The sequence below is a fragment of the Heterocephalus glaber genome, unplaced genomic scaffold (genome assembly GCF_053883595.1).
Source record: "Heterocephalus glaber isolate CG9 unplaced genomic scaffold, H.glaber_assembly_v1.0 deba00001429, whole genome shotgun sequence".
In the NCBI taxonomy this organism is placed as follows: domain Eukaryota; kingdom Metazoa; phylum Chordata; class Mammalia; order Rodentia; family Bathyergidae; genus Heterocephalus; species Heterocephalus glaber.
In genome coordinates this window covers 34,201,040-34,228,858 of record NW_028258294.1, presented here as the reverse complement: position 1 = coordinate 34,228,858, position 27,819 = coordinate 34,201,040, and the positions used below count along the sequence as shown (strand labels likewise).

At 40.5% G+C, this 27,819-nt stretch overlaps 3 protein-coding genes across 8 annotated transcripts in view; 1 reads left to right on the top strand and 2 right to left on the bottom strand.

Moving 5' to 3' along the window:
- The window catches only part of Ube4a (ubiquitination factor E4A), a 35,481-nt gene extending 24,203 nt beyond the window's left edge, over positions 1-11,278 (bottom strand). Inside the window, exons 1-4 of one of the 2 annotated variants that reach the window (XM_004856697.4) lie at positions 11,104-11,278; positions 5,043-5,204; positions 2,067-2,240; positions 1,467-1,579 (exon numbers count right to left, since the gene is read on the bottom strand). In XM_004856697.4, the coding sequence (XP_004856754.1) occupies positions 1,467-1,579; positions 2,067-2,240; positions 5,043-5,163 (408 nt within the window). In that variant the 5' untranslated portion in view covers positions 5,164-5,204; positions 11,104-11,278. Of the gene's footprint in view, positions 1-1,466; positions 1,580-2,066; positions 2,241-5,042; positions 5,205-10,806 lie in introns of both variants that reach the window. The other variant, XM_087212458.1, reaches the window with a different exon arrangement.
- Cd3d (CD3 delta subunit of T-cell receptor complex) overlaps positions 1-27,819 on the top strand; it is a 61,108-nt gene that overhangs the window by 29,063 nt on the left and 4,226 nt on the right. For 3 of the 5 annotated variants that reach the window (XM_087212465.1, XM_087212464.1, XM_087212466.1), the window contains one exon: positions 16,712-16,846. In XM_087212465.1, the coding sequence (XP_087068591.1) occupies positions 16,777-16,846 (70 nt within the window). In that variant the 5' untranslated portion in view covers positions 16,712-16,776. Of the gene's footprint in view, positions 1-11,253; positions 11,393-16,711; positions 16,847-27,819 lie in introns of those variants that run through there. The other 2 variants (XM_013076595.3, XM_013076594.3) reach the window with 2 other exon arrangements.
- On the bottom strand, positions 16,916-26,884 carry Cd3g (CD3 gamma subunit of T-cell receptor complex). The gene is made up of 7 exons (XM_004856698.3): positions 26,678-26,884; positions 21,906-21,929; positions 20,740-20,967; positions 19,868-19,999; positions 18,685-18,728; positions 18,216-18,299; positions 16,916-17,698 (listed from the first exon to the last, which is right to left on the bottom strand). Exons 1-6 carry the CDS (start codon positions 26,730-26,732, stop codon positions 18,234-18,236), a joined length of 549 nt encoding a protein of 182 aa, XP_004856755.1. The 5' UTR covers positions 26,733-26,884; the 3' UTR covers positions 16,916-17,698; positions 18,216-18,233.

The window sequence follows — 27,819 nt, the reverse complement described above, 5'->3', positions numbered from 1 at the left end:
TCCTGGGCAATATAAAAATTTAAATGTGTGTCAAGTTAAATTGCACTTTGTCAAGTGTTTTCCCTACCAAGCTTTTAATGTCAATCAGACACCTGTATGATACAATGCACTACTCCAGGTTTTAAAGGTTGGGTCCCCAGATGGCACTATTGGGAGATGGTGGGAAAGTCAGGAGTTGAGGCCTGGTAGAAGGTTCTCAGGTCACTGGGGGTGCCCTTGAAGGGGACATGGGACCCGGGTCATTTCCTCCTTCTCTTCTCTCTATAGCTCATGATGTACATGGCTGTGCTCACCCTGTGCACCCACCATAGGTCAAAACAACAGGGCAACTGGTCACGGACTAGAAGCTCCAGAACTGTGAGCTGTTATAGTATCGCAAAGTTGACTAACACAGCACTATTTTGAGCTGGGCATGGTAGTGATGCCTATAATCTCAGCACTCTGGGGGGCTGAGGCAAGAGGATCACAAGCTCGAGCCCAACCTGAGAAACTTGGAGAGACCCTGTCTCAAAACAGAAACTAAATAAGGGTTGGGAATGTAGCTCAGTGCAAAGGCTCTAAATTCAATCCCCAGTACCACAAACAAAACAAAACAAAACAAAATAGCACTGTTTTGATTTTTTTTTTTTTTTGGTACCATGAATTGAACTCGGGACCTTGCACTTTCGAGGCAGGCAGTGGAACCACTGAGCTAAATCCCTGGCCCACTATTTTGATTTTTGAAAGGACATAAAGAAGAAAGAGATGGGCCTTGGGCCAGGGATTTAGCTCAGTGGTTCCAGTGCCTGTCTCGAAAGTGCAAGGTCCCAAGTTCAATGCCCCATACCAAAAAAAAAAAAAAAAAAAGAATAAAAAGAAAGAGATGGGCCTTGCCCTTAAAGAAAGTAAGAAACTAATAGGAAAGGTAAACCAGGTACATAAAAAAGCCACAACATGAGACAGAAAGTGACTATAGTATTCCCATTAGAGATGCCCAGACAGATTACTCCAGGATTTTTTTTTTTTTTATAGTACTGTGGATTCGACACAGAGCTACATACCCAGCCATGTCCTTTTTAACTTTTTTTTTTTTTGGTACCAAAAATCGAACTCAGGACCTTGGACTTTCCAGGCAGGCGCAGTGTCACTGAGCTAAATCCCTGGCCTGCCCTTTTTATTTTTTTATTTTGACAGGGTCCTGATAATTTGCTAAATTGCTTAGGTTAAACTTGAACTCCGTGATCCTCCTACCTCAGCCTCCTAGAATTACAGGCATGTGCCACCACACCTAGCTTTATTTAACTTGTTCTTAAAGGATTGGTAGATTTGGACATATGATAATGGGCAATTAGAAGATTACACAAAAGGAACTCCACAGCAGTGTAAGAGATGGAGGCAAGCAAAGTCATAGTTAGAGAACCATGAGCAGTATCCAGTTACATCCTAATTTTTGTTAAAGGCACATGTTAGGAACGTAAGAATGGTACCTGCTCAACATTGTTCATATCAAGCCAGTCTTGATCTTCTAGCTCTATTGCCATCTCTTCCAAATATACACAACGGCTTGGGATACCATTCCCACTTTTCATGCTTGGATCACCTGGGAAAGATTTTAATCTGACAGGTTAAGAATAATGCTCCTGGTCTTACATAGACAATTAATCTTCACATAAAAAAAAACAAAACATTTGTCTTGACCTCCAAGACTGCCTTGGGTAATACCAGAGTGATCTTGATATAGAATGTCAATCCCTCCCTTTCACTCCTATGACAGAACATGGGCTCCTCTCAGGGCTATATCAGAAGAAAATGGGCTTGGCTATTGTTCTCATTTCCCTTTCAAGGTAGTAAAGACAAGTAGCTACATGGCCTGGATAGTATCAAAATGGAAATGAAAGATCAGTCTAAACATTGTTCTCAAGTCACAACAAAACCTCCTCTAAAATAGAAACCCTGTGTTCCAGGGAGTATTGTGCGTTTGTTTAATCATTAGATGCAAGAGGTTTCCATGAGCCAAATAACTTTCTAGCCCAACCCCAAGTAGGAAGGCAGAATAATGAGTAAAGTGTTACAAGTCAGTAACTCACTGTTGTCCAGAGTAATGAGGAAGATTCTTTGGATCATGTGATTGATGTTGAGTTGCTCACATATTTCTTGTTGTGACCGGAATGAACGGCTGATCTCAGCCACAGAGTAGTCAAACTCATCCAGGCTCTCTGACACACTATTATCGGAGTCATCTGGGCTTGCTGGGAGTTCATCTGTCAGAATATGTAAGCTGTTAAACATTACAACCTTCACTTTTAAAGAGAACCAAATATACTACTAAAGTGATAAATGTAACCAAGAGGAAGATCATTTTGGATGTGAAACAAGTTAATCATCTAATTAGTGAACATCTCAAGTTAGGCAAGTTAAGTATAGGATTTTGAAATCCCTTGCTATAAATCTTACCACATTATATAAAGCAAAGTTTCATTACTTAGATCCATAATTTTACTCCACACTGCCCAAAATAGCAACATTATTTTCCCTACAGAATCCTGGTTTTGTTTTGTTTTTTGGTACTGGGGATTGAGCTCGGGTCCTTGTGCCTGCACAGCAGGCAGTGGAACCACTGAGCTAAATCCCGGGCCCAACAGAATCCTGGTGATTGACAAATTACCTAATAGATCAAAATGCCTACAATAATTTTAAATGTATGGGTTTTTCCTAGGAACACATTTATTTTGATAATTCCAAACTGTAAAGGAAAATATAGTCTCCTTTGGATTAATTTCCTACGGAGAACCAGACAATGCTCTAGATCCTCACCACCCCCAATTCTGGTGCTAACGTTCATTACTATGATCTTTAATTTTAAAAGAAAGGAAACGGGCCGGAGATTTAGCTCAGTGGTTCTGCCGCCTGCCTCACAAGCACAAGGAGCCGAGTTTGATCCCAGGTACCAAAAACAAAACAAAACAATAAAGCAGTCATTTTGTTGTTGTTGTTGTTTTTCTTTGGTACTGGGGATCGAACTTGGGTCCTTGTGCTTGCGAGGCAGGTGGCGGAACCACTGAGCTAAATCCCTGGTCTGACTGCTTTATTGTTTTAATTGGCATTTTTCTAATGATTAGTCAGAATAGATTTTTTTCATTATTTATTATATATAAGTTGTCTGTCATATCTGTTTTCCTCCCCTCTCTACTTTCTCATTGACTGAATCCCTTTAATTTTTTATAAAGCAACTTAAGAGTGCCTCTCAGGGGGCCAGGGATTTAACTCAGTGGTGCCCCACCTGCCTTGCAATTGTAAGGTCCTGAGTTTGATCCCCAGTACAAAAAAAAAAAAAAAAAAAGAGTGCCTCTCAGAATGTCAAAAGACTATAAATGTAGTGCTATGGCCTGGCATAATGGTGGATGCCTGTACTCCCAGCACCCCGGAAGGCTGAAGCAGGAGGATTACAAGTTCTAGCCTGGCCTGGGCAGTTTAGTGACTTAGTGTGACACTGTCTCAAAATAAAAAATAAGAAAAGGGCTGGGGATGTAGCTTAGTCCAAAGGTCCTGTTTTCAATCTCTACTACTGCAAAAAAAAAAAAAAAAAAAAAAGTGTTATGTACTGTGGTTGTAACTTAGGGGTATAGCGCTTGTCTAGCACGTGTGAGGCCCTGGATCCAAACTCTAGTAGGCAAACAAAAGCAGTATTATTCACTAAAAGTCATACATGAGCCTATATCTGCTTTTCTTATTAACAGAATGGTTCTTTTGAAAGTCCTGGTAAAACTCTCACAAGTAGGGAGTACAGGGTGTTTTATGAAAATGAAGCTTAATACAAGAGGCCAAAGGTTTTGGCAGAGTACTAATTCTGGCAGCAAAGAGGTTGGACCTGGTGGCATGATAAACTAAGTATAAACAAAGTGAGACAATGAGATGCCAAAAGAGCAACAGAAGGGCATGTGCTGGTCTTGTTTCCACTGCTTGGTGCTTGCAATGTGCTCAACTCTAGTCAGCCTGTTTACAGCCTGTAAAAAGTCAACACTGCACTTACCTGGGCCTTGTTCTCTCTTTTACCCTGTCTACCACTGATCTGTCTTGACTTTATGTCATTTTTATTCAATCCTAATCACATAGAAAGATCACAATTTAACTATGCCCTTGAACTTTTTTTTTTTAAATAAAGGAAAAACGTAAACATTTCTCCTTTTCTTTCTTTTTTTTTGGTACCGGGGATCCAACTTGGGACACCTTGTGTTTGCGTGGCAGGTGGCGGAATCACTGAGCTAAATCCCCGGCCCTCCTTTTCTTAAAAAGAAAAATACTATCATTCTTTTTGGGGGAGGGGAAAAAGGGGAACAATTTCTACTTTGAAAGACTGTAAATGTCTTCAGAAGACTAATGTCAGAAAAACATTGTCATTCGTATAGTCCTCCTGCTAGGAAGAAGTTGGACTTGATCTTAAATTTGGTCTCAGATGAGGAAAAACCATTTTTTCTGGTTAGTGAGAGGATTAATTTTCACATTAAAGCTAAATATTAGATTTTTCTTATAAGTTTGTCCTAACAGCAGCATGCTACAAAAAAGGTCATTCAATACAATGGAAGAAGTATTTCATTTGAGAGGCTTCTTAAGCACTAAACTTAAAGACAAATCTCTTGTCCACAGGTCAAAAAGTGTTTATAATTCTTCCTCTTATATCTGCTTTCTACAAGCTGTGTACAACTTGTTTTCTGTACCCACACCCACTACCTTGTTTTCCTATGTTAGAAAGATTTATTTTAAAAGCTTTTACTAGGTGATCACATGATGACAGTTTTGGGACCACAACGGACATCTGTTCCTATGGAACCACCTGTTATCTGGTCTCTTTTCATGCAAGGGAGAAAACGGGAGGGGGAAGGCCCCTAACAAAGACCACCACCACCATCAACAAACAAACAAAAAACTTCTGGCCCAAGCAAACAAAAACCAAATTCTGCCCCAAATTTAAATTCCAACTGTAATTAAGTACCCAAAGAATACTTAATTTGGGAAGACCCCAGTCCAAGGCCCTGTCATCTGCTGCTACTGGCTCCTCTACTTACCAGTTTGCTGCTTCAGCTGCTCTTTTTGGATTGCTGCAAACTGTTTGGCATCAGCCAGGGAGCCAAAAAGAGCAGCAAAGGGATTACTTGAGATGTTGTTGTTATTCTCCTGGTCTGTCATTTCACTTTAAGGTATCCTCCATCCAGACCTAGGGGGTGGGGCTGCGCAAAGGGCGGGTATTAGACTCAGAAGAGCAGATAACACAACTGTAATATACCCATGGTTGTTTCTTTTCCCATTTCTTAAAATACATCCGAGGGCCAGGGATTTAGCTCAGTGGTTTCGCCACCTGCCTTGTAAGCAGAAGGACCTGAATTCGATCCCCAGTACCCAAAAAAATACATTTGAGACTTTGAGTTAACATTTGCCAATTCCTGCTCCAAAACTCAAGGTATTTTTGGCGAGATGGTGATATGGGGACAACTAAAACCAAAATACTTAAAACATGGTCAAATGGAATGCATTTATCTGTTGACCTATTTCTATGTGCTATATTTTTAAGAAAACAGGTTAAATAGAATTACTGACAAAGAGAGAATGCCCTAATAATTAGAAGAATGACATGGCACCTAGGAAGTAAGACAAGAACTATGGATTTCCCATAAGTCTCTAAGCTGCCAGCCTAGTTCTCATTCACTATAGGGATGACAAAGGAGTATCTACTCAGATACCTATGACTTAGGGTTGAAGCTAGGAATTCCTCACTACATAGCAACTCATAGATCTGGAATGGTAAATCGGACTGGAACTAGATCAGCTGTATATTGTGGATCTTTTAATGTATACTAAGCAATCTATCTCTACTTACAGGCTTAAAACTACTGACATTTTTCAACTAAAATCTAAATAGTCTTTGCTTAATTCTACATATAAATTTCTGATTTCTTACAATATTAAAGAAATAAAAATTCCAGGGCCAGGGATTTAGCTCAGTGGTGCCGTGCTTACCTGGTAAGTACAAGGTTCTGAGTTTGATTCCTGGTACCAAAAAATAAAAACAAAACAAAAAAACCCTTCCCTAGAAGCGAAAGGACCCGAGTTTGATCCCCAGTACCAAAACAAAACAAAACAAAAAACCCTTCCAACTGATTTATCTGATTTTTAATTTTTTTGGTACTGGGGATTGAACTCTGGACCTTGTGCTTTCGAGGCAGGCGCTGGAACCACTGAGCTAAATCCCTGGCCCCCTTATCTGATTTTTTAATAGTATCAAAGAAATATAAATTCCAACTGTTAGGTATGTGTAACCCCTGTGACAGACATATACCTTAAAGATACTGAGGAGCTGCCAGAGCCTATATTTGCACTCTTCTGATTACATCTCACTCAAAGCTAAGTGGACTCAGTAGCAAAATGGGATAAGCAGAGGTCCCTGAAAGTCATTTTTCCCTTTTTAAAAGATTAAGGCCACAGCATAAAAATACAACCCTGAAAAGGGTCAGCAGAGACACAGAGCACGAACATTCTGCTTACTAGGATCCTAAACTGCTACTGGACTTTAGGAAGAGTATGGATGGGTGGAAAGGAAGAAAAGAAAAAGAACATTTGGTCTGCATTTAGTTAAGATAAGACTCTTTATGGAATTATATTTTAAAAGCTAATGCAAGTAAAAAAATTATACTTAATAAAAAAGTTCATCTTTACAGGATGAACAGTTTATAATACTTAATAATTTTCCAACATCTCCATCAGTTGCTTCACATCTTCTGCTTTTTTCTGCATAAGGGATAATGGCTAATTAGCTGCAATAACTTAGGCAGAAAGCCTACTCTCTTCTCAACATGGTACAGGGCTTCAATGAACTGAACTGTTAGATGTTGCTCTATTTTATTTTTTGCTATGTATACTTTAGTCGAGCTTAATGCCAGAAAAGATATATTTAGTGTGAAAATGACAACAAACCTTGAGAGGATTGTAATCTTTACATAAGTTTAATTAACATCTCTAATTCATTTGGAGATACCTCAAACTATCTCACTGTTAGTTGACCACCACCATTCCTCCAATTCTGAGGTACCCTGAATTCCAGAGGAATGCAAAAAGTGTAGTGCCATCCTCTTTTTGCAATATGACACCCTCAGTTTTTCTTCTGGGTATTAATTCCACGAATTAATTCTATGTATTCAGAAAAGGTTGACCCCATCCACCAGCTCCATGAATCTGATCTTTTGAAAGAGAACAGCATTTGCTGGCCAAAGTGACCAATTCAAGAGTGGAACCAAGATCCTACCAAGGTCTACAGGAGTCAGTGAACATCAGCTTCAGGCCTTTGATTAACTTACAGAAAAGGGAATTTTTTTGTCTGATTGGGTTGCTAGGCTGATAAGATATAAACCTTGAATTTTGCACCATGTAGAAAAGGTCTACCCTGACACCAAAGTAACATATAGAAAAACAGAGTTTAGAGATGGGAAAGATAAAGTCTTCCAGACTTTTCAGTTACGGAAGCCAATAAATGGCCCCCACAATTGGAAAAGGCAGTTTGAATTTTTTAAACACAACTGAAAGAGTCCAGGTGATACAAAGGAGATATACCACCTGCACCACTTATCCAGAGAAAGATAAAACCCATGTACACAGTATACTTAACACAGACTCTCAAGATTATCAAGAGATGCAGAAGATTTATCACCGTAGGTGACATTATTTCCTTCTTTTGCTATACTATTATACCATCAGGCAAAGAAGCTAGCTTCCTATTCTATTTTATCTATATTTTTACTGAGATTTACAACTTTTTACATTGTATTCCTAAGCATATCTTCTGCGTTCTACTTTTCTAGACTGTAAGCTCTTTGAGCACAGGTTCACATCTGATTATTCTTTCTTCCGTGTCTGGCATTATGCTGTACAATCATAAAATCCTAAGTGAATGTTTATTGAATGACACTTACATGTAGTTACCCACAATCTCTTGTAACCAGTACCATTACCCATGATCTTACTTCAAGATAGGAACTCTACTACATGTCTTGGGATGTTGTCAAAGGTAAAGCCACCAGGGCAGACACTGTGGCTCTTTGGCATCTAAAGTGGTGTTGACTAGAGAACGGAATTAAATTCGTGGTCATCTCAAATGTCTGTTAAAAACAAAAAGATTTTACTAAGCTCATCTTTTTCATATGTACTAAAAACACACACACAAACCCTTCATGAAAAATAAAAGGCTCAACTGTGTAATCATAGGAAAAAAGAGGGCTGATCACTTAATGAGAACCCATGTGGAGATGCCAGTCTAGATTTATTTAATTAACTTATAAATGTAAGTAAGAGTGCCTGGATTGGATATCACCTGCTCTTAAAAGAATAATAAAATGGAACTTTGATATTTTGTTTAGTATTCAACAATGTTCTTTTTTTTTGGTACCAGAGATCAACTCAGGACCTTGTGGTTTCAAGGCAGGCAGCGGCACCGCTGAGCTAAATCCCTGGCCCAGTGTCCTTTTGATTATTTATTTTCGGTACAACTGAACCCAGAACCTTGGCACTGTGCTACATTTCAGTCCTTTTTTTAAATTTTCAGACAGGGTCTCTCCAGGTTATCCAGGTTGAACTTGAACTTGTGATCCTCCTGCTGCAGCTTCCCAGAGTGCAAGGATTACATTTTTTGTGTTTTTTTGGTACCGTGGATCGAACTTGGGACCTTGTGCTTGTGAGGCAGGTGGCAGAACCACTGAGCTAAATCCCCGGCCTACATTTTTTTTTTTTTTTTAAAGACAGGTTCTTGCTATGTAGGTAGGGCTGGCCTTGAACTCACTGTGTAGACCAGGCTGGCCTCAAACTCATGGCGATCCTCCTGCCTTAGCTTTCCATGTCCTGGGATTACAGGTGTGCACCACCACACTCTGCTTAGCGCTAGGATTACAGGTGTGTGCCACCAAGCCTGTGTAACAATGTTGTATGCTTTTTTTTTCTTTTTTCTTTTGGAGACAGGATCTTGCTATATTGTTCAGGTTGGCTTTGAATGCACTTTGCAGCCCAGGCTGGCCTTGAACTTGCAGTGATCCTCCTGCCTCAGACTCTTGAGTACTAGGATTAAGGTGTGTGCCACCACGTCCAGTGCAATGTCCTATTTTAAATCTCTTTGTTTCAACTGTAAGGCAAGGGCTGGGGATGTAGCTCAGTGGCACCATGCCTGCCTGGCAAGCATAAGTCCTGAGTTGGATTCCTGGTACTGCAAAACAAACAAACTACCTGTAAGGCAGAGGTACAACCCTATCCTGTTGGTACCCTTTAGGATGGTACAACCATGAATTCTTAAGACACTTTTGGGTTGGATTTAAAAAAAAAAATAAGGGCCCCTTGAAAACAACTGTATACCCACTGCCAGGGCAAACATCTGTAAAGAGCTGTCTACTTCTGGCCCTACAAAATTCTCTCACCCTTTTCTGATTTAAGTTTTTGCTTATGAACAGTACTACTAATCTTTATTTGTTGTTGTTGGTTTTTTTTTTTGTACCGGGGATCGAACTCAGGACCTTGCGCTTGCAAAGCTGGTGGCGGAACCACCCGGCCCCAGTACTACTAATCTTTTCTTTTTTTTAGTACAACTAATTTTTAAAGACCACTATCACCTCTTGTGAGCAAACAAATTTTTTTTTTTAGCTTTTTAAAAACAGCTTTATTGAGTCACATATCTCACAATTCATCCACTGTAAGCGTACAATTCAACAATACTGGGTAACTATATAAAGTTTTGAAGCCATCATCACAATCGCTTAGAATATTTTCATCACTCAAAAATTTTTCTTCAAGTTCTTTTGCAGTCAATTCCCATAGGCAGCCACTGCTCCAGATAATCACTGACTGGCCTTCTGCCTATAAAATTTACCTTACCTGGATGTAGGAACAGGGAAAGGGGACATTACTAGAACCTCTGCAGTAAGTGCTAGTCTCCTGTGAGACACGACAGCACAAGGCAAATTAATTAATATATAGACAGAAAATGAGACTTAGAGAAGAAGCTGAGCTTTGGCCTCGCAAACAAATGTTTTAACATCAGACTTAGCATTGTTTTAAAATAGAAATATCTAAAACCCTCTGTAAAACTGGGATTGTTAAAATCAAGCTCTGTGTATCTCAGTGATAAGAGAGCACTAGCATACATGAGGCTTTGTGTTCAGTCCCCAGCATTACACACACATACATGTAAATAAATAAATATAAATAAATCAAGCTGTAATAAATCACACTCTGTAAAGTCTCTGTCCTGGTAATACACACATCAAATAAAGACAGGAATTTAAAAAACGTTTTCATGTAACATGTTCCACACATAATACATTCAGGCCATGCAAATGCAGCAACAAATCCTTTCAATACATCTATGTACAAGACAGGATTTCATCAAGTAAAAAAGCAGACAGCATTCCTTCTTGGGTCCCACTTTATCGCCCTGTGGGACCAAAATGATCAAGGTCAGTGACAATAAACATTCTTGCTCTGGAAGCAAGAAACTGATCCCTAGAGCAACACTTGCTAGATTTAAGCTCTTGAGTTGTAGACACTCAATTTTAGAAATATCTTATAAATCTAAAGAAACATGAAGCAGAGTGCCAGGAATTATGAGTGATGGGCCCATTACTTGACTCAAGAAATGTCAACATAAAAAAAAAGTCAACATCTTGCCATATGCACTCAGCTAGTTTGATTACTACTACGCATAATTTATCTTCCTGGCACCTGGCTATCTGTCGTCTACTCTCTATTTTAATCCCTTCAAATTCCATCAGGGATTCGTGGTAAGGAGGGGGATGCACCTACCTGGTTCAGGTTAGAGAAAGAAAGTCAAACGATAAAGTCATTGTTCTAGTTTTTTCCTGAAGGTCCACAGACAAGCGGGGAAGAGACATGTACACAAAGATAAGAGAAACTGGAGTACTCTAAGGGTTTCTAAATCAGGCAGGGTCGAAGTTCGTGAAGGAGAGGGTTCCTGGTCAGGAAAGTACAGAAGGAATTCGGAGGAGGCAAGAGTGCAGAGGACTGGGCTGACATTAGATTAGGAGAAAAATTCCCATTTCAGACTCAACAATCCCATTCCCTCAAGCTACCTCCTCTTACCAGGGCCTGAAGGGCCAGCAACGACGACACAACAGTCTCAGGGGCCAAAGGGTTCCCACTTCCGACTCAGCAGGGTAACGGGATCTGACATCATCACTAAGCGCCAGGGCTGGTGGAATCTCACCTCCGCGCCGGAAGTAGAGTGGGTGAGCCCTGCAGAGCAAATGGCACGCAGACACTCTGAAGGCGCACGCGCTGGTTTGCTCAAACCTCCTGGGGCCGGGGCGGAAGTGGCCTTGGGATCTGGATGGGGTAGGAGGTGAAGGTGGGAGGACCTTGCGGTTTGGAGGTTAGCGAAGTGTGACGGTGTGCCTATGAAATCTGTGCATGGGGGGCAGCTCTCACTGGAGAGCTCTGGCTCTGGCTTTTTTCTTTCTTACTGTGGACTACTGGCTTTTAATTTTAGCGCCAGTCTGTCCATTTTGAAGCAGCTTCTATTACTTTTCAGAGACTTTAAAAATATTTCTAAACCAGTAACAAAACCAGCAATAACAACTAAGTTTGAGTACCCATTTATGTGCCAGGCAGTGTGCTATTTTTGTAAAATTTTTGTTTATTAGTACATGTGTGTAGTACATAATGTTTACTTGTGGAAAGTTAGTGCATGTACATAACACATCTTAATTCCTTCTCCGTCCCCTCTTCTCTCTCTTTTTATTTTGGTACCGGGGATCGAACTCGGGTCCTTGAGCTTGCGGGGGTGGGGGTGGGGGTGGGGCAGGCGCTGGCACCACTGAGCTAAATCCCCGAGCCCTCCAATTCCTTTTTTTCATCCCCTATCTCTCCTCTTTCCCCCTTCTTCCATCTCTTGACCTTCTTCCTCTTTGAGAAAGATCTGTCTCCATACTTCCTATTATCTGTCTTTTTATTTTGCTCTATTTTTATTCTGGGTTTCTCATATAAAAGAAACCTTGTAGGGTTGGGAGTGTAGCTCTGTGGTGCCGCCACCTGCCTCGCAAGCGCAAGGTCCTGAGTTCAATCCCCAGTACCAAAAACAAACAAAAAAAGAAACCTCAAACCTCGTGATGTTTAGTTTTGTGTGTCTGATTCATTTAATTTAACATGGTCTCAAGGTGCTATTTTTGATTGGATTTCAGTTTTCTTATCTGTAGGGTGAGGACAATCATACAAGTTGTTCTAGGCATAACCCATACCAGTAATCCCAGCACTTTCAAGCCTGAGGCAGGAGTATCAGTTCTAGGCAGGTTGGTCTATATAATGAGTTCAGGGCCAGTCTTAACTACATAGAGATGCTGTCTCAAAAAACAACAAAACAAAACAAGATACCCCCAGGGCTGGGGATATGGCTCAGTGGCACCTGCCTGCCTGGCTAGTGCAAGGTCCTGAGTTCCATCCCTAGTACTGCAAACAAAACAACCCAAAACAAAATAAAAATCCTACAAGTTTGTTTTGAGATACACAATAGTAATGGAAGCAGCATACTTCTCAAGAGTTAAAAACATTGTGCATGCCAGGTGTGGTGGCACCTACCTATAATCCCAGCACTCCAGAGGCTGAGGCAGAAGGATTGCTGCAAGTTCAAGGCCAACCTGGGGTACATAGTGAGACCCTATCTCATAAAACCAAACAAACAGGGCCAGGGGATTTAGCTCAGTGGTGCCTCACCTGCCTTGAAAGCACAAGGTCCTGAGTTCAATCACTGGTACCGGGGGTGGGGGGTGATAACAAAAAAACCCCAAACAAAAAAACGTTGTGCAACTGAAAAGACACTTCACGGAATGATAGAAAGTATTTGCAAGTCATACATGTGATAAAGGATTAATATAAAGAATATATAACTCTTACAACAATCCAATTAAAAAATAGGTTGGGCCAGGGATTTAGCTCAGTGGTTTCGCTGCCTGCTATGCAAGCGTGAAGAGCAGAATTCGATCCCCAGCACCAAAAAAAAAAAAAAAAAAAAAAAAAGGACTATATTAGACATTTCTCGAAAGAAGATATACAAATGGCCAACGTGCTGGAAAAGATTTTCAACATCAGTAGTCATAGGGGAAATGATTATCAAAACCATGATGGGTCCTACTTCCCTACTACTATAATGGCTACTATAAAGAAAATGATTGTTAGGCTGGGGATTTAGCTCAGTGTTTTCATCACCTGCTGCACAAGCGCAAGGACCCGAGTTCGATCCCCGGTACCAAAAAAAAAAAAAAAAAAAAGAAAAAATGATTGTTGATAAAGATGTGGAGAAATTAGAATCCTTTTATGCACTCCTGATAGGAGTGTCAACTAGTGCAGCCACTTTGAAAAACATGTTGATGCTTTCTCAAAAAGTTAAACATAGTGTCATCTGATCTAGCAATTCCACTGTGGGATAGATACCCACAAGAGCTGAAAGTGTGATCAAATAGGTACTTGTACACCAGTCAGTGTTCACAGCAGCATTATTCACAATAACCAAAAGATAGAAATAACCCTGAATGTCCATTAACAGATGAATGAATAAATAAAATGTTGTACATAAATACAATAGACTTATTTGGTTGAATGAAATTCTGATGCATGCTAAAATTGGTGGGCCTTGAAAACATAATGCTATGTGAAATAAACCAGATACAAAGGGACAAAGACTGTATGATTCAACTTACATGTAGTACCTATAATAGGCAGATTAGAACATAGAATAAAGGTTATCAAAGTTTGGGGGCGAGGGGGATGGGGAGTTTTTGTTTAATGGGTATAAAATTTCTGTTCAGGATGATGAAAAAGTTTTGGAAATAGTGCTGATGGCTGCACAATAATGTGAATGTACTTAATATCACTGAATAGCACCCTTGAAAATGGTTAAAATGGTAAATTTTATGTTATACATATTTTGCCATATATACACAAAAAGTACCATGCAACTTTTGAGTACCTACCACTGTTCTAGTTTCTTAAAATATTGTAGTGAAAAAAGATCCAAGTCTTTTTCTTTCTGAAAGCTAATCTGTTGGGAGTGGAATGATAACACAGCATTTAAGATTAATGGAAGGGCCAGGGTTAGCTCAGTGGCACTGCGCCTGCCTTGAAGGCGCAAGCGCCAAGGTCCTAAGTTCAATGCCCAGTACCCCCCACCAAAAAAGATTAATGGAATGGCTGGGGATGCACCTCAGTAGTAGAGAATTTGCCTAACATGCATGAGGTCCTGGGTTTGGCCCTTAGTGCACGTGCATGCACATTCACATATACACGCACACGTACATGCACACACACACAGTAACGGGCAAAAGATGGATCATTCAATAAATATTTCTGGAATAACTGGGCAGCTATCTTGTTTAAAAGTTGGTCACGCCGGGGATTTAGCTCAGTGGTTCCGCTGCCTGCCTTGCAAGTGCAAGATCCTAAGTTCAATGCCCGGTATAAAAAAAAAAAAAAATTTGGTCAGTATGTTAGGCCTTACACTAAAATTAATTCAAGAAAGATCAAAGACTCAAATGTATAAAATGAAATCAAAAGAATGCTAGAGGATTGATGAGAGAAAACATTTTTTTTCGGGTACTGGGGATCTTACTTGGGACTTTGTGCTTTTGAGGCAGGAGCCAGAACCACTGAGCTACATCCCTGGCCGGATGAGAAAAATTTTAAAAAAGAATAATCTTAAAATTAAAGAAGATGTTTCTAAATATGAAACATAAAAGACCAGTATATTCTATTACAGGCAAATGGTTGAAAAATATGCATGTAAAATCAACCATGAACAAAGTAAAACAAAACACATAACAAAAATGGAAAAAATACCTGCAACCAGTAATAAGATCTAGTTGCCCAAATATGTAAAGGGCTGGTGCAAGTGAATAAGGAAAAACAAAACAAATCAAACAAAAGACTCCCTGATGTATGTGAGCCTGTATTTCACAAGAAGCTAAAATAATAAATAAATGGTTTATTTCCAGTTTTAGTAAGAAAAATGTACAAAAATACACTGAGATGCCATTTTAACTTAGATTGGCATAGTTTAAAAAATTTAAAAATACATAGCTAGGCATGGTGGTACTTGCCTGTAATCCCAGCTATTGGAGAGGCTGAAGCAGGAGGATTACTAGTTCAAGGCCGGGCTGGGCAATTTCTTGAGACCTTGTCTCTAATAAGAAAAAGTGAAGGGGCTGGAGACATAGCTCATAGAGGGCCTCTGAGTTCAATCCCCAGTACCAGGGGGGGAAAAATATACTGTTGGAATATATATGGAATAATAGGGAATTTTGTGTATTTTTATTGGCAATATGTACTGGGACAACCCCTATAAAGTGCAGGTTGGCAATATATAATAAAATTAAAAGTGCAAATGCATTATGGCCCAACAATGCCATTTATTGTATTTATTACAAAGTGTCATAAGAATCTTCAAAATGACATTTATTGTTAGAGCTAAACCAATAAAACTCTAAAAACAGTAAAAGGAAGACATAAGAAAAAAATCTTTGTGACTGTGGGTTTGGCAAAGATTTCTTAGATATGACACTAAAAGTACAATATATAAAAGAAAAAACTGATAAAATGCACTTCATTAAAATTCAAAAACTTTTACACTTCAAAAGACACCATTAAGAAAACAAAAAGAAAAACCAAAGACTGGTAGAAAATATTTCCAATTGTATATCTGATAAAGGACTTATATCCAAAATATGTAAAGAACACTACAACTCTATAGTAAGAACAAGCAATCCAATTGAAAAATGGATAAGAGGCTGAGCATGGAGGTGCACACCTGCAATACCAGCTACTTGGGATGCTGAGGCAGGAGGATTATAAATATAAGGGCAACCTGGGCAACTTAGCAAGACCTTGTCTCAAAATAAAAGGATGTAGCTCAATGGTAGAGCACCCCAGGGTTTTGTCCTCAGAACTGAAAAAAAAAGGACAAAAGATTTGAATAGATATTTCATGAAAGATATGAATAAACACATGAAAAGACAATCATTAGGAAAATGCATTTTAAAAACAGAAGTAACTGGGTACTTGAGAGGCTGAGGCAAGAGGATTGTCGTGATTTAAAGGCCAGCCTGGGCTAAATCAAGAGTTCAAGACTACCTTGAACTACATAACAAGATCCTGTCTCAAAAAAACAAAAACAAAAACAAATACCCTCACCAGAATAAGATGTTTTATACTCAATTAAATGACTATTAAAACAGATAGTGGCAAAAAACCAAAACCAAAACAAAACAAAACAGAACAAAAAAAACCAGATAGTGACAAATATTGGTGAGGATGCAGAAAAACAAGATAGCTCATACATTGTTGGTGGGAATATAAAGTGGTACAACCAGTTGGAAAACAGTTTGGCAGTTTCTTAAAATGTTAAACATGAGTTTGCCATGTGATCCAGAAATTCTTTACTCCTAGGCATTTAGCCCAGAGAAATGAAAACGTATGTCTACACAAAGTCTTGGACAAGAATGTTCATAGCATTATTTATAGTAGCAAAGTGGAAACAACTCAAATGTCCACTGGCCAGTGAATGGATAAACAAAATGTAGAATGTGCGTATAATGAAATATTGTTCTACAACAAAAGGAGACAGAATGTTGGTATGATACAATGAATGGATCCTGAAACACACTAAAAGATACAAAGACCTTTTATTGTATGATTTCATTTATAGGAAATGTCCAGAATGGGCAAACCTAAGGAGACTGTAATAAGATTTGTGATTACCTTGGATAGAGGATGAGAACAGGGAGTAACTGCAAATACAACAGGACATCTTCAAGGAGCAACGGAAATGGAAAATGTTATGGTGCGGTGAAGGGTCAATTTACTAAAAATTAACAGCAGGTGAAATCACTTAAAATGGTGAAATCATGTATGGCATGTAATTATACTTTATTGTAATATTTTCAAATGACATTTATACATTGTTAGTCATTGCAGGATTGTTATGAATGAAAGCTTGGAACCAATTTAAATGTCCACCAACGGAAGACTGGTTAGCTAACTTGTAGAGTATCTGCACACTGTGGTTGTACTAAAAACAGTTCTTTACACACTTGTGAAATAATCTTTAGGTTTTATTAGGGGAAAAGATGTATAGTCTGATACCATTTATAAACAACAGGGGAAGTGAAATTAATGTGTCCTTCAGAATTTGCTCGTATTTCTAGGTTACTTCCAGGAAGATGTATAAGAAACTAGTTTGTCTCTGGAGAAGCAACTGGGTGGCTAAGAGTTAAGAGGGACACCTGTTGCTGCATGTTTGAACCATATGAATTATCACCTATGTAAAAACTCAATACAAATTAAAATTGAAAAATAATTCTATTCAAACGGGTTATTTGATCTTTTGATTTTTTACAATCTTTCCCAGTAGGTGGCGCTCCTGAAACACCATGCTATACCCGCCCCCCACCCCCACCCACGCTGGGGATGGAACTCAGGGTGTCAGATAGGCTAGACCAGTGCTCTACCATTAACCAGCACCCTCAGCTCTGACTTATTTTATTTTGAGAAAAAAATCCTAAAATTTGCTGTGACAGCCCTTTACCATTTGTCACCTGTGTGAAACTTGAGACTAGGTTTAAGGCTAAAAAATATCTCTGTTGGGAACTCTCCGAAATGTATTGTTTCGAGAACTGGATAGAAGGGAGAACACCTGGATTGAAAAAAGAAAAATTGCAGTTGGTCAGAGAACTAAATAATGCTTTCAGACTTATGTTCTGACTGAAACTTTTGATGGATTTATTGAATTGGAACTTCTGATTGATATGCTGATCAAAAGGTTACTATATGTCAATAGTTCTTAACTAAAGGTGATTTTGCTCTGAATGAGACATCTGGTGATGTCTGAGCACATTTTTGCTTGCCAAACCTGAGGTACTACTGAGGTCTGGTAAATAAAGGCCAAGGATGATGTTATAGCTCCTTCAATGGACAGGACAGCCCCTGCACAAAGGGTTAACTAGCCCCAAAATGTTAATAGTGGATGCTGAGAAACTCTAATAAGGTTAAGTTTGACATTCAGCATCTCTGTGACTTGAGGCCCTGTTCTAAGGAGATTTACAGAAACACAGAGAATTCATATTTTCCTTGGACCAGGTAATGAGCACTGGTCCCAGTAAGGGTACATATGATGCAAGATACTTCTTTAGAATTGGTGTTGAAGAACTCACCTACTCTGAGTCCTGAGCTCACTTCTTCTTGAGCTGGTTTCCTTGAAGGTGACTGTATTGGTCATCTTCCCGATCCTTGAGGGGCTGAAGAGGACAGTGTCATCATAAACTCATGTTCCTATTCTTTGTTAATGAATTTGGTGCATAGTTATTGGATGCTTTTCATGTGTAAGGCTTTGGAGTGCTTCACAGTCCTCGTACTGAAAGAGACGCATGGCTGGGAGCTGTGTGTCTACTCTGTGTAGCCCTCTCAGGGTGTTCTTCACCTTGTTCTCAGTGGATCCTGACCCTAGTCTCTCTCAGCCCTTTCTTTATTTCTCCTATTCTACCTAAAGGGACAACTATTCCGTTGTCTGGTATGCTGTACTGAGTTTCTTACCTGTGGAGTATTTTTTAAGTAACCTGCCTCCATTCCAAACTTTCAATCCCATTAACTGTAGCAAAGTCTTATTTGGTCCTCATCCATTACCTGATAGAGTTGGTCATTGGGCAGCAGAGTCTGCTTGTCTGAAGCTGAACACAAAATAAACAAAATACATATAAAACAGATTGTTAATAAATTGGTTGACAGAATACTAAATAGCATAGGCTCCATCTACACACAAGAGCATGGGTCAATCTCACAAGCATATTGGTAAGTGAAACAAGCCAGCATAAGAATAATGCATGAGGGCCAGGGATTTAGCTCAGTGGTTCCAGCGCCTACCTCGAAAGTGCAAGGTCCTGAGTTCAATCCCTGGTACCAAAAAACAAAAACAAAAACAAAAACAAAAAAACCCCAGGAAGAATTCATCCCTGTGCTAGTTCTTAGGGATGGGCAGTGAAGTGATTTTCATTCCTTCTTTTTTTTTTTTTTGGTACTATTGGGGATTGAACCCAGGACCTTCACATTGAGCTACATTCTTAGGCCTTTTTTTTTTTTCCAGTACCAGGGATCAAACTCAGGACCTTGCACTTGCAAGGCAGGTGCAGTGCCACTGAGATAAATCCCCAGTCCCTAATTTTTATTTTTATTTTGAGACAAGGTTTTGCTAAGTTACCCAGGCTGGGCTTGAACTTGCAATCTTCCTGCCTCTGCCTCCCAGAGTGCTGAGATTACAGGCGTGTGCCACAATGCCAGGCTAATATTTTTTTCTCTTCAGCTGGCTGCTGGCTGCACAGATATTTTAGCTTTCTTATATTTATTTTTGGAAGCTGGGTGTTGCACACCTGTAATCCTAGCACTCTGGGAGCCTGAGGCAGGAGGATCATATGTTCAAGCCCAGCCTGGGCAATGAATTGACTTAGCAAGACCCTGATTCAAAAATAAATAAATAAAAATAAAAACGAACCAGGGATGTAGTTCAGTGTGAAGGCTCTGGGTTCAATCCTCAGTACTACAACAATAAAAAATATTTTTTGAGCTATATGCTTGTGATTCAGTTTTTGTATATAAATGTTACTTCAATAAAGATTTTCTTTTAAACACAGGATGAGTTGGGGAGCTGGGCTGTGGGAGGGTAATATGCTGCCACACAGAAGCAGAGCCTCACCTAGCCATGCACATTAGCAACCCATGCCACTCTGGCTCTCCTGTTGGGTCTGGCGTGGTAGGAAGGAAGCCCAGGGCCTCAGGTAGCCCCATCCCACAGCCAAGGTGAACATTGTTTTACCTCTTGAGTGGTGCACTCCATCCTGTCCAGCAATGAAGTAGGCCCCAATGGCAAGGAAGAAAGTGCTGATGATTTCAACAAAGACAAAGCCAAATATGGTGGCTGGGCTCAGCTCAATGCAGTTCTGACACACTGTGGGGAACAAGGCACATAGAGGGACAGTCTCCACTGGGACAGGAATGTTGCGCTTCTGGATCTGTCTCTCCTCCTACCAGTGGTAATCTCTCTCTCTAGGGCAGCAGGGTCTTCCCTCTGTGGGTAGCATGGCAAGGGAAGATCCCTGAACCAAGACCTTACTGCCCTTCAGTGAGAAGCCTTACAGTCAGGAACCATGTAGAACAGAGGGGAGACTGGATCCTGTCCTCCACTCTCAACTGCCCTCCTCTCCTTACTGCTGCTCACCTTCGATCTCCTCTGTGTCCTCCCCCACCCCCCATACTCAGTTCACAGATGCTGCTGAACTGGTCCAATGCATGGGGCCTATTCAAAAATAAACCAGGTTTTACAGGACTAGTTATGTGTTTCCAAGAAGCTGGGCAAACACTCTTTATTTATTTATTTATTTATTTATTTATTGAGACAGGGTCTCACCATGTAGTTCAGGATGGCCTTGAACTCACTATGTAGGCCAGGCTGGCCTCAAACTCAACTGCTATTCCTCCTACCTCAGCCTCCTGAGTGCTGAGGTTAAAAGGTGTGGACCACCATGCCTGTCTTGTCTTGTTATACTTCAGCAAGACAAACAGATTAAGAGAATTGGCTACTACTGTAAATCATGCATGGGATCTATTTCCATTTTAAACCTACACAGTAAGTTGGCCAAAACTGATAGTAATGCTTAATTTTATAACAAACCAAATAAGATTACATACTTCTGTAATACACTTGGAGTGGCTTTGAAATTGTGTTTGTTCCTCGACACTGATATATCCCTTGAGGGTTCTTGGTACTACTTCCCAGATTCCATGTGTTTTTATTTGAATTTGTGGAGTTTATCATATTCCCATCTTTAAGCCATTCGATATTTTTGTCTTTCAAGTTACAAATCAGAAGTACAGAGCCATCTTCTCGTTTGTCATCCACTTTTATCAAATCCTCCTCTGGAAAGGTAAAAGCCAACATTCTGTTAAGGATCTTGTCTCTGAACTTCACTCTGTCTCAGGGGACCTACCAGGAGAAGACCATCAGAGCAATGTTTCTCAAACTTGAATGTGCACACAGACCATCTGGGCAATCTGTTAGAATTCAGGTCCTATTCAGTAGTTCTGGTTGGGTGAGTTTCTGCATCCTAGATGCCAATGCTGTTGGTTCACAGGTCACACTTTGAGACATGTCTTCTTACAGGGTTTCTATCCCTCCTTCCAGGACCTGACAACTAATTATCTAGCTACAGGAAAGCTGCCCAGAACAGGTCAAGCCCGGGAACTGATTTGTTTGGCAATGGAGACAGCAGCTATGAACTACCATTGTCTTATCCTCTCTAAATTGTCCCCCATGGTACCGGGGACAGAACCTTGCATTTGTGAGGCAGGTGTGTCACCACTGAGCTAACTCCTGGCCCCTAAATTGTTTCTTTCTATGGAACTACTATTGTAGGAAGCCACATTTCTTTTCTCTTTCTCTCTCTCTCTCTCTCTTTCTCTATCTTTCTTTTTTTTTTTTTTTTGGTACTGGGGATCAAACTCAGGTCCTCGTGCTTGCGTAGCAGGCGACAAAACCACTGAGCTAAATCCCCGGGCCTCTTGTCTTTGTTTTTGAGACATGGTCTCTCTACATAGTCCAGATTGGCCTTGAACTTGCTATCCAGCCTAGATTTGCCTCAAACTTGTCATCCTCAGGCCGGGGATTTAGCTCAGTGGTACCACACCTGCCTTGCAAGTGCAAGGTCCTGAGTTCGATCCCCGGTACCACAAAAACACTTGTCATCCTCTTGCCTCAGCCTCTCAGGTGCCGGAACTATAGGTATGTGGCCTCCTGGAAGCAACATTTTTATGAATTTCCCCAGAGAGTAAGGATAGGAAGAAGCCATTTCTCCTACCTTGTTTCTTCTGGCACTTGGTACCTGTAGAGACAGAAAATAGGTCAGTTGCACATGGAATTGTTCCAATTCTTTGGGGCATCCCAGTGATTATTTGAGGTCAAGATTAAAAAAGGTCCTAACCCATGGAAATGACAGTATCCGTACCTCAATTCACCAAATTAAAAGCAAGGTCATAATAAAGAATTTATTTGGTTTTTGTCTGATTTCCTGGGTGGGAGTTTCTAAACCCATGGAATTTCACTAGTGGTGGGAGAGTGTTGTTATTCATGGAGGACTCTTGGATCACAAGGAGTTTGTGCTGGGCCGGGGATTTAGCTTGTTGATTCTGCTGCCTGCCTCACAAACACAAAGTCCCGAGTTTGATCCCCGGTACCAAAAAAAAAAAAAAAAAAAAAAAAAAAAGATGGAGTTTGTGCTAAGGAGATGACTTGGAATGGGGCTGGTCAAGACCAACTACATGGTTAGAGGACTGGGGCTTTGAAGCCACTGACAACAGCCCTGGGAGGGGAGCGGCTAGAGATTAAATTCAGTTAAGTAGTGAAAGATTCAATCAGTCATATCTATGTACATAAATAAAAACTGATGGAGGAGCCAGGGATTTAGCTCAGTGGTTCCAGCGCCTGCCTTGCAAGCTCAAGGTCCTGAGTTCAATCCCCAGTACCAAAAACAAAACAAAACAAAACAAAAAACTGATGGAGCTTCCTGGTTGGTGAACACATCAATGTGTCAGAGGGTGATGTGTTCTGATTCCATAAGGGGAGGGCAGGACCCTACCAAACCTTGCTCTGTCTTTTCATTTTATTTCTTATATAGTAAAGCTATATTAGAGGCAGGTGTGGTGCCTCTGAGCTAAATCCCTGGCAGTAAAGCTATATTAGAAAGTAAAGTGCTTTCCTGAGTTCTGTGAGTCATTCTAGCAAATTATCAAACTTAAGATGTAAGAAGCCCCGGGATGTACAGACAATTTGTCAGAAGTATGAGTGGTCTGGGGATTCTTGTGCTTGTTGTTTGCATTTACAAAGAGGGAAATCTTGTTTTGTTTTTTTTTGTACTGGGGATCTAATTCAGACCTTGTGCTTGACAGGCATTTGCGGTGCCACTGAGCTACATCCCTGGCTTCAGAGAGGAAAATCTTGGGATCTTGCCTTTAATTTGTGGGATCTGACACTAACTCTGGGGGATCAACATCAGAATTGGATTGCAGTATATGTAAAGGTATTACCTATGCCATCCAGAATATTCTGCTCCTTTAGCAGCTAAACCTTGGACAAGCAGTGGGTGTATCCTAGACACAGCCTTTTATTTGTTTTGTTTTGTCTTTTTGTTTTTTGAGACATGGTCTCCTTATGTAGCTCAGACTGGCCTTGAACTCACTATGTAGCCTAGGCTGGCCTTGAACTCATAGAGATCCTCCTGCCTCAGCCTCGAGAATGCTGGGATCACAGGTGTGAACCACCACCCCCAGTGACACAGGATTTTAGAGCTGAGTTATTTCTAAAATATTCAGCCTTGGCAATCTATTTCTTTTTTTTTTTTGTACCCGGGATTGAACTCGGGACCTTGAGCTTTCCAGGCAGGTGGCGGAACCGCTGAGCTAAATCCCCGGCCCAGCAATCTATTTCTTGTAGAAAGCCCACATGTCCCAGGAAAGTTAGCTGTTCAAACTGTCCCAAACTTGGAGTAGTAGAGTTATATTGTAGAGTACTACAGAGACCTAGCACTAAAATTCAAGTGGATTTTTTTTCCTATTTCCTTTTAAAAAATTTTTATTTTTATTAGTACATTTTTGCAGTACATAATGCATACATTCCTTGTAGGGAGTTGGTACAGTACATAATACATCTCAATTTCTTTTTATCCCTCCCCCTCCCTCTCTTTCTTGATCCCCTTCCCATTTGAGAAGGACCTATTTCCTTACTTTCTATTATCTATCTTTTATTTTGCTCTTTATTTATATTTTAGGTTTCTCATACAAGAGAAACCTTGTGACATTTATTTATTTATTTATTTTTGTACCAGGGATCGAACTCGGTTCCTTGCGCTTCCGCAGCAGGTGGCAAAACCCCTGAGCTAAATCCCCGGCCCCACCTTGTGATATTTAAACTCATGTGTCTGATTTATTTCATTATGGTCTCAGGGTGCATCCATTTTTTACAAGTGACTCAAGCTTATGGCAGAGTAGCACACCATTGTGTATAAATACCATATTTTCTTTATCCATTCATCTGTTGATGGACATACAGGCTGCTTCTAAGATTTAGCTGTTACGAATTGTGCTGTTATAAACATGGGTATGCATATATCACTGCAATATCCATTTTATGAGAAATATTATGATCTGCCGTGATTAGGCATTGTGAAAAAAGAGAGTGGTGATATGAAGAATTAGTTGTACTTTCAAGGAATTTTAAATGAAGTGGAAAAAAGAAATGTATGTAATTAATAATAATAATAATAGATAATAGAACTTAATAATAATATTAGTAATAATAGAACTTATTATTTTTTAGTACTTATGTGAATGCATATAAAAGGGAATAGAAGGTATTGATTTTGCCCAAGGGTGAAGTTCAGAGAACGCTTAATAAAGGAGGTGATATTTGGCTGAATCTTGAACAGGTTAGAATTCATCCAACAGAGAAAGATACTTTGTGTACAAAAAATAGCCAAGCAGTTTGGAAAAGGACAAGCGAAGTAGTGTAGCTAGAGGTAGAATACGTGATGGGGAGAGCTGGTCATGAGTGAAAGTAGGATAGGAATACTGGAAGGTGTCAGCCATCTGAGAACTTGGTGCAGGGTTGAATTTTTATGGAGTATCCAGCACAGTGCCTAGGACAGAATAGGAGCTTTATATTTGTTGAATCAAATATGAATGGATAAAGCCATGAAGAAGAAAGAAAAAGCCACAACTAGCCATCAAACAGATTTCTTACTATTCCTTCTCCCCAACTACCTGTTCAGTACAGGAGGATAAGGACAAAAGAACCTCAGATTCCATAGGAAAGGAGAGGGCACTGGTTGCTGATATTTTAAAATTTCACATATCTGTGGTGCTTCCTTTTAGGACTTGAGAATTCATGTAGCCAAATTTCTGGATTGACCAGAATGCAAACTGAGCTAGAGAGCGGAGGGGTTGTTCAAGTGCACACAGCTCACTGGTGGCTGAGCTGGACCTAGAGCCTGTGTTTTCTATTGCTCAACCCAGTGCTCTTTCCATTGTATCCAGCTGCCTCGCTGTGCTTTCAGCACTGCCCTTCAACCTGTGTTTTCTTTAGCTAGCTCCTCCTTTTTTCTCTCAGAAATAATTCTACAGTCCACTGTTTTCAAGTCTTCCACTCAGCCATTTTCCCACTGAGTTTCAGGAAGTGACATTGCCCCCATCTAATTTTTTTTTTGGTACCAGGAATCAAACTCAGGTCCTTGTGCTTGCACAGCAGGTGGCGAAACCACTGAGCTAAATCCCCAGGCCCCCCCACCTAATTTTTCAAGAACCCAGGTATTGTTATGGGCCTATCTCCTTCAGCTTCCTTTTTGTTTACAAGCCTATGTGTGGCTGGAGCTACACTTTTTCTCTGATGGTCTCAGTGGTTGCAATTGCCTTCCCCTCCTGCCCTCAAGACCATTCTTAGCTTTGTCCTTCCAACATCAGCTCCAGGCCTTGCTCTACTCCCCATCTTCTCCTTTAGACAGAAATGTGCTCAAGTTTCTCTTATGCTCCAAAAGCTTTCTTAGACTCTAGTTCCTCCTCCACCTACTACTCTAAATTTCTTTCTAGAATAGTCTACATTTGCCCTTTACCTTCTACTCATCCATTTGGCTTCCACTCATACTACCCCACCAAAACTCTTCTAAATCACCTATAACATTTATTTTGCCAAATCCCACAAACAAATTTTAAATATAGTTTTATATTGGTGGGCTCTCTTTAGCTTTCAGACTTTTGGTAATTTTCTCCTAGAAGCTTTCTGCTTCCTTGGTTTTCATGGTATTGTATTCATGTACAATAATCACTCATGTGATCATTAAAGCTCTTTGATCATTCTTTTATCTCTTTGAGATTTTTTTCTCTAACTATCCCTTAAAATGTGGTGTCTTACAGTTCCATTCTCAGCTCTGTCTTTCTCACATATCACATAGTACTTGTGTGATTTTATGGTTTTAGCTTCCCCCAGTGCTTCCAGAGAACAGGTGTCAACCTTAGTTCATCCACCTCCTATTGGATATTTTGAACTGGAAATTTGTACAAGGAGTTCATACTGAACCTTGTGCTCAGTGTGGCCATACTGAAACCTAACTCTCCAATTAGACTATGAGCTCTTTAGAACAAAAATTTTTTATTCATCTTTTTATCCTTCTGGGTATTAGGATCTCATCCATACTTTTGGTCAGTTGACCAACTGACCAACTAAATGAGTAAATACTACTTCTAACTCCAGCTCTGGATCAGAGAACATGTTACCTTTTCCTTTCAGTTTCTTTGCCTGCCATTTGGGGCTATGATCAAGCCTAAGATGGCGGCAGCAGGCCTCTCTCTAGCTAGCTAAGGTCTCTGTTTTGATTTCTCAGAAAGAAGGACCTTATCTCTCCCTTGGACTCTGCTTCTCTCCAGCAAAGAACAGTAAGAGGCTTAATTTTTGCCTCTCCTTTGAATTCTAAGGTGATAGCTGAGGTCAGGTCAAGGTTAGGATTCCAATATCTCCATCTTCTGGGAGATGACCTCTTCCTGTACTCCCTTCCTCAGGCTGCCAGACCCTGTAGCAGGTTCTTACCTTGGAGAAGAATGATCACCAGGATAAGGCCAGCCAGGCCCTTCCCCTGCTCCATGTCAGTCTCTGTCCTTCCCCCGCGGAACTGCAGAGCAGCCCCTCATGGCCAGCAGCCTGTGTAGCACCTAGCCTGGCTCCGCCCAGCACCCTTCAGACTGGGTGCCTGACAGAAGACAAGAATCCACTGCCTCCACCCTCAGCTTTGAGTGCAGCCTGCAGAGGCCTAAGCAGGGCTGCAGGTGTGCATGCTTTTTGCTTTTCCGTTGAGGGGTGCAGGGTGTAGGAGGGAGGGCTGAATTCCCATGCAAAGACTAGGCTTGACCTGAGAATCACTTCTGATACTGGGTTGGGGGATGAGCCTGAGCCCTTTTCCGAAGAAGGGAGATAAATGTCCCTGCCCCCAGTTGTTGCTAGGATCACAGCCAGTTGTCATTGATGCTAGAACTAATGAATTTAGGCTGGACTCTCAGATGCTTGGGTCTGAGGGCATGAATGGAAAAACATCTCAGTCCCAGCCTTCACTAAAGGTTTTTGTCACTGTTCTTTTGAGATCATCAGCGTGGTTGGTGCTTGCCTGGAAGGGAGTAAGTGGGACAATTCCAATCAGTCAGCACATTTCTGCACTTTTGGGGGTGGGTGGTAGACGGGCAGGCCTGTGCTGAGTTTCCAGGATCTCAGACCTCTGTCTCCCTCAGCCAGTCAATAAATCAACAATAATTAACAGAATTCTCATTATATGTGGGGCACAAGCAAAATAGAGAAGTGAGCAAGACTGACATAGCTCTCTGTCTTCAGGTACATGACATCCAACTGGGGCAGTTTGGAGTTTCAGATTCCCATTGGTCATTGGGGGTAAAAAAGGTCCACAGTAGGGCCAGGGATGTAGCTCAGTGGTGCCGCACCTGCCTGGCAAGCACAAGGTCCTGAGTTCGATTCCCAGTGCCAGAAAAAAAAAAAAAAAGGTCCGTAGACCTTTGGGGAGGTTCAAATTTGCCCTAAGTTAATCACATTGCTATTAATAACTACTTCTTACTGATCGTATTTATGTGGCAGGCACCATGTCACTTTTAAAAATCCTTATAATGATACTCTAAGAATCAGGCTCAGAAAAATTATTTGACTGGCCCTGAGGGTACCAAGTATTG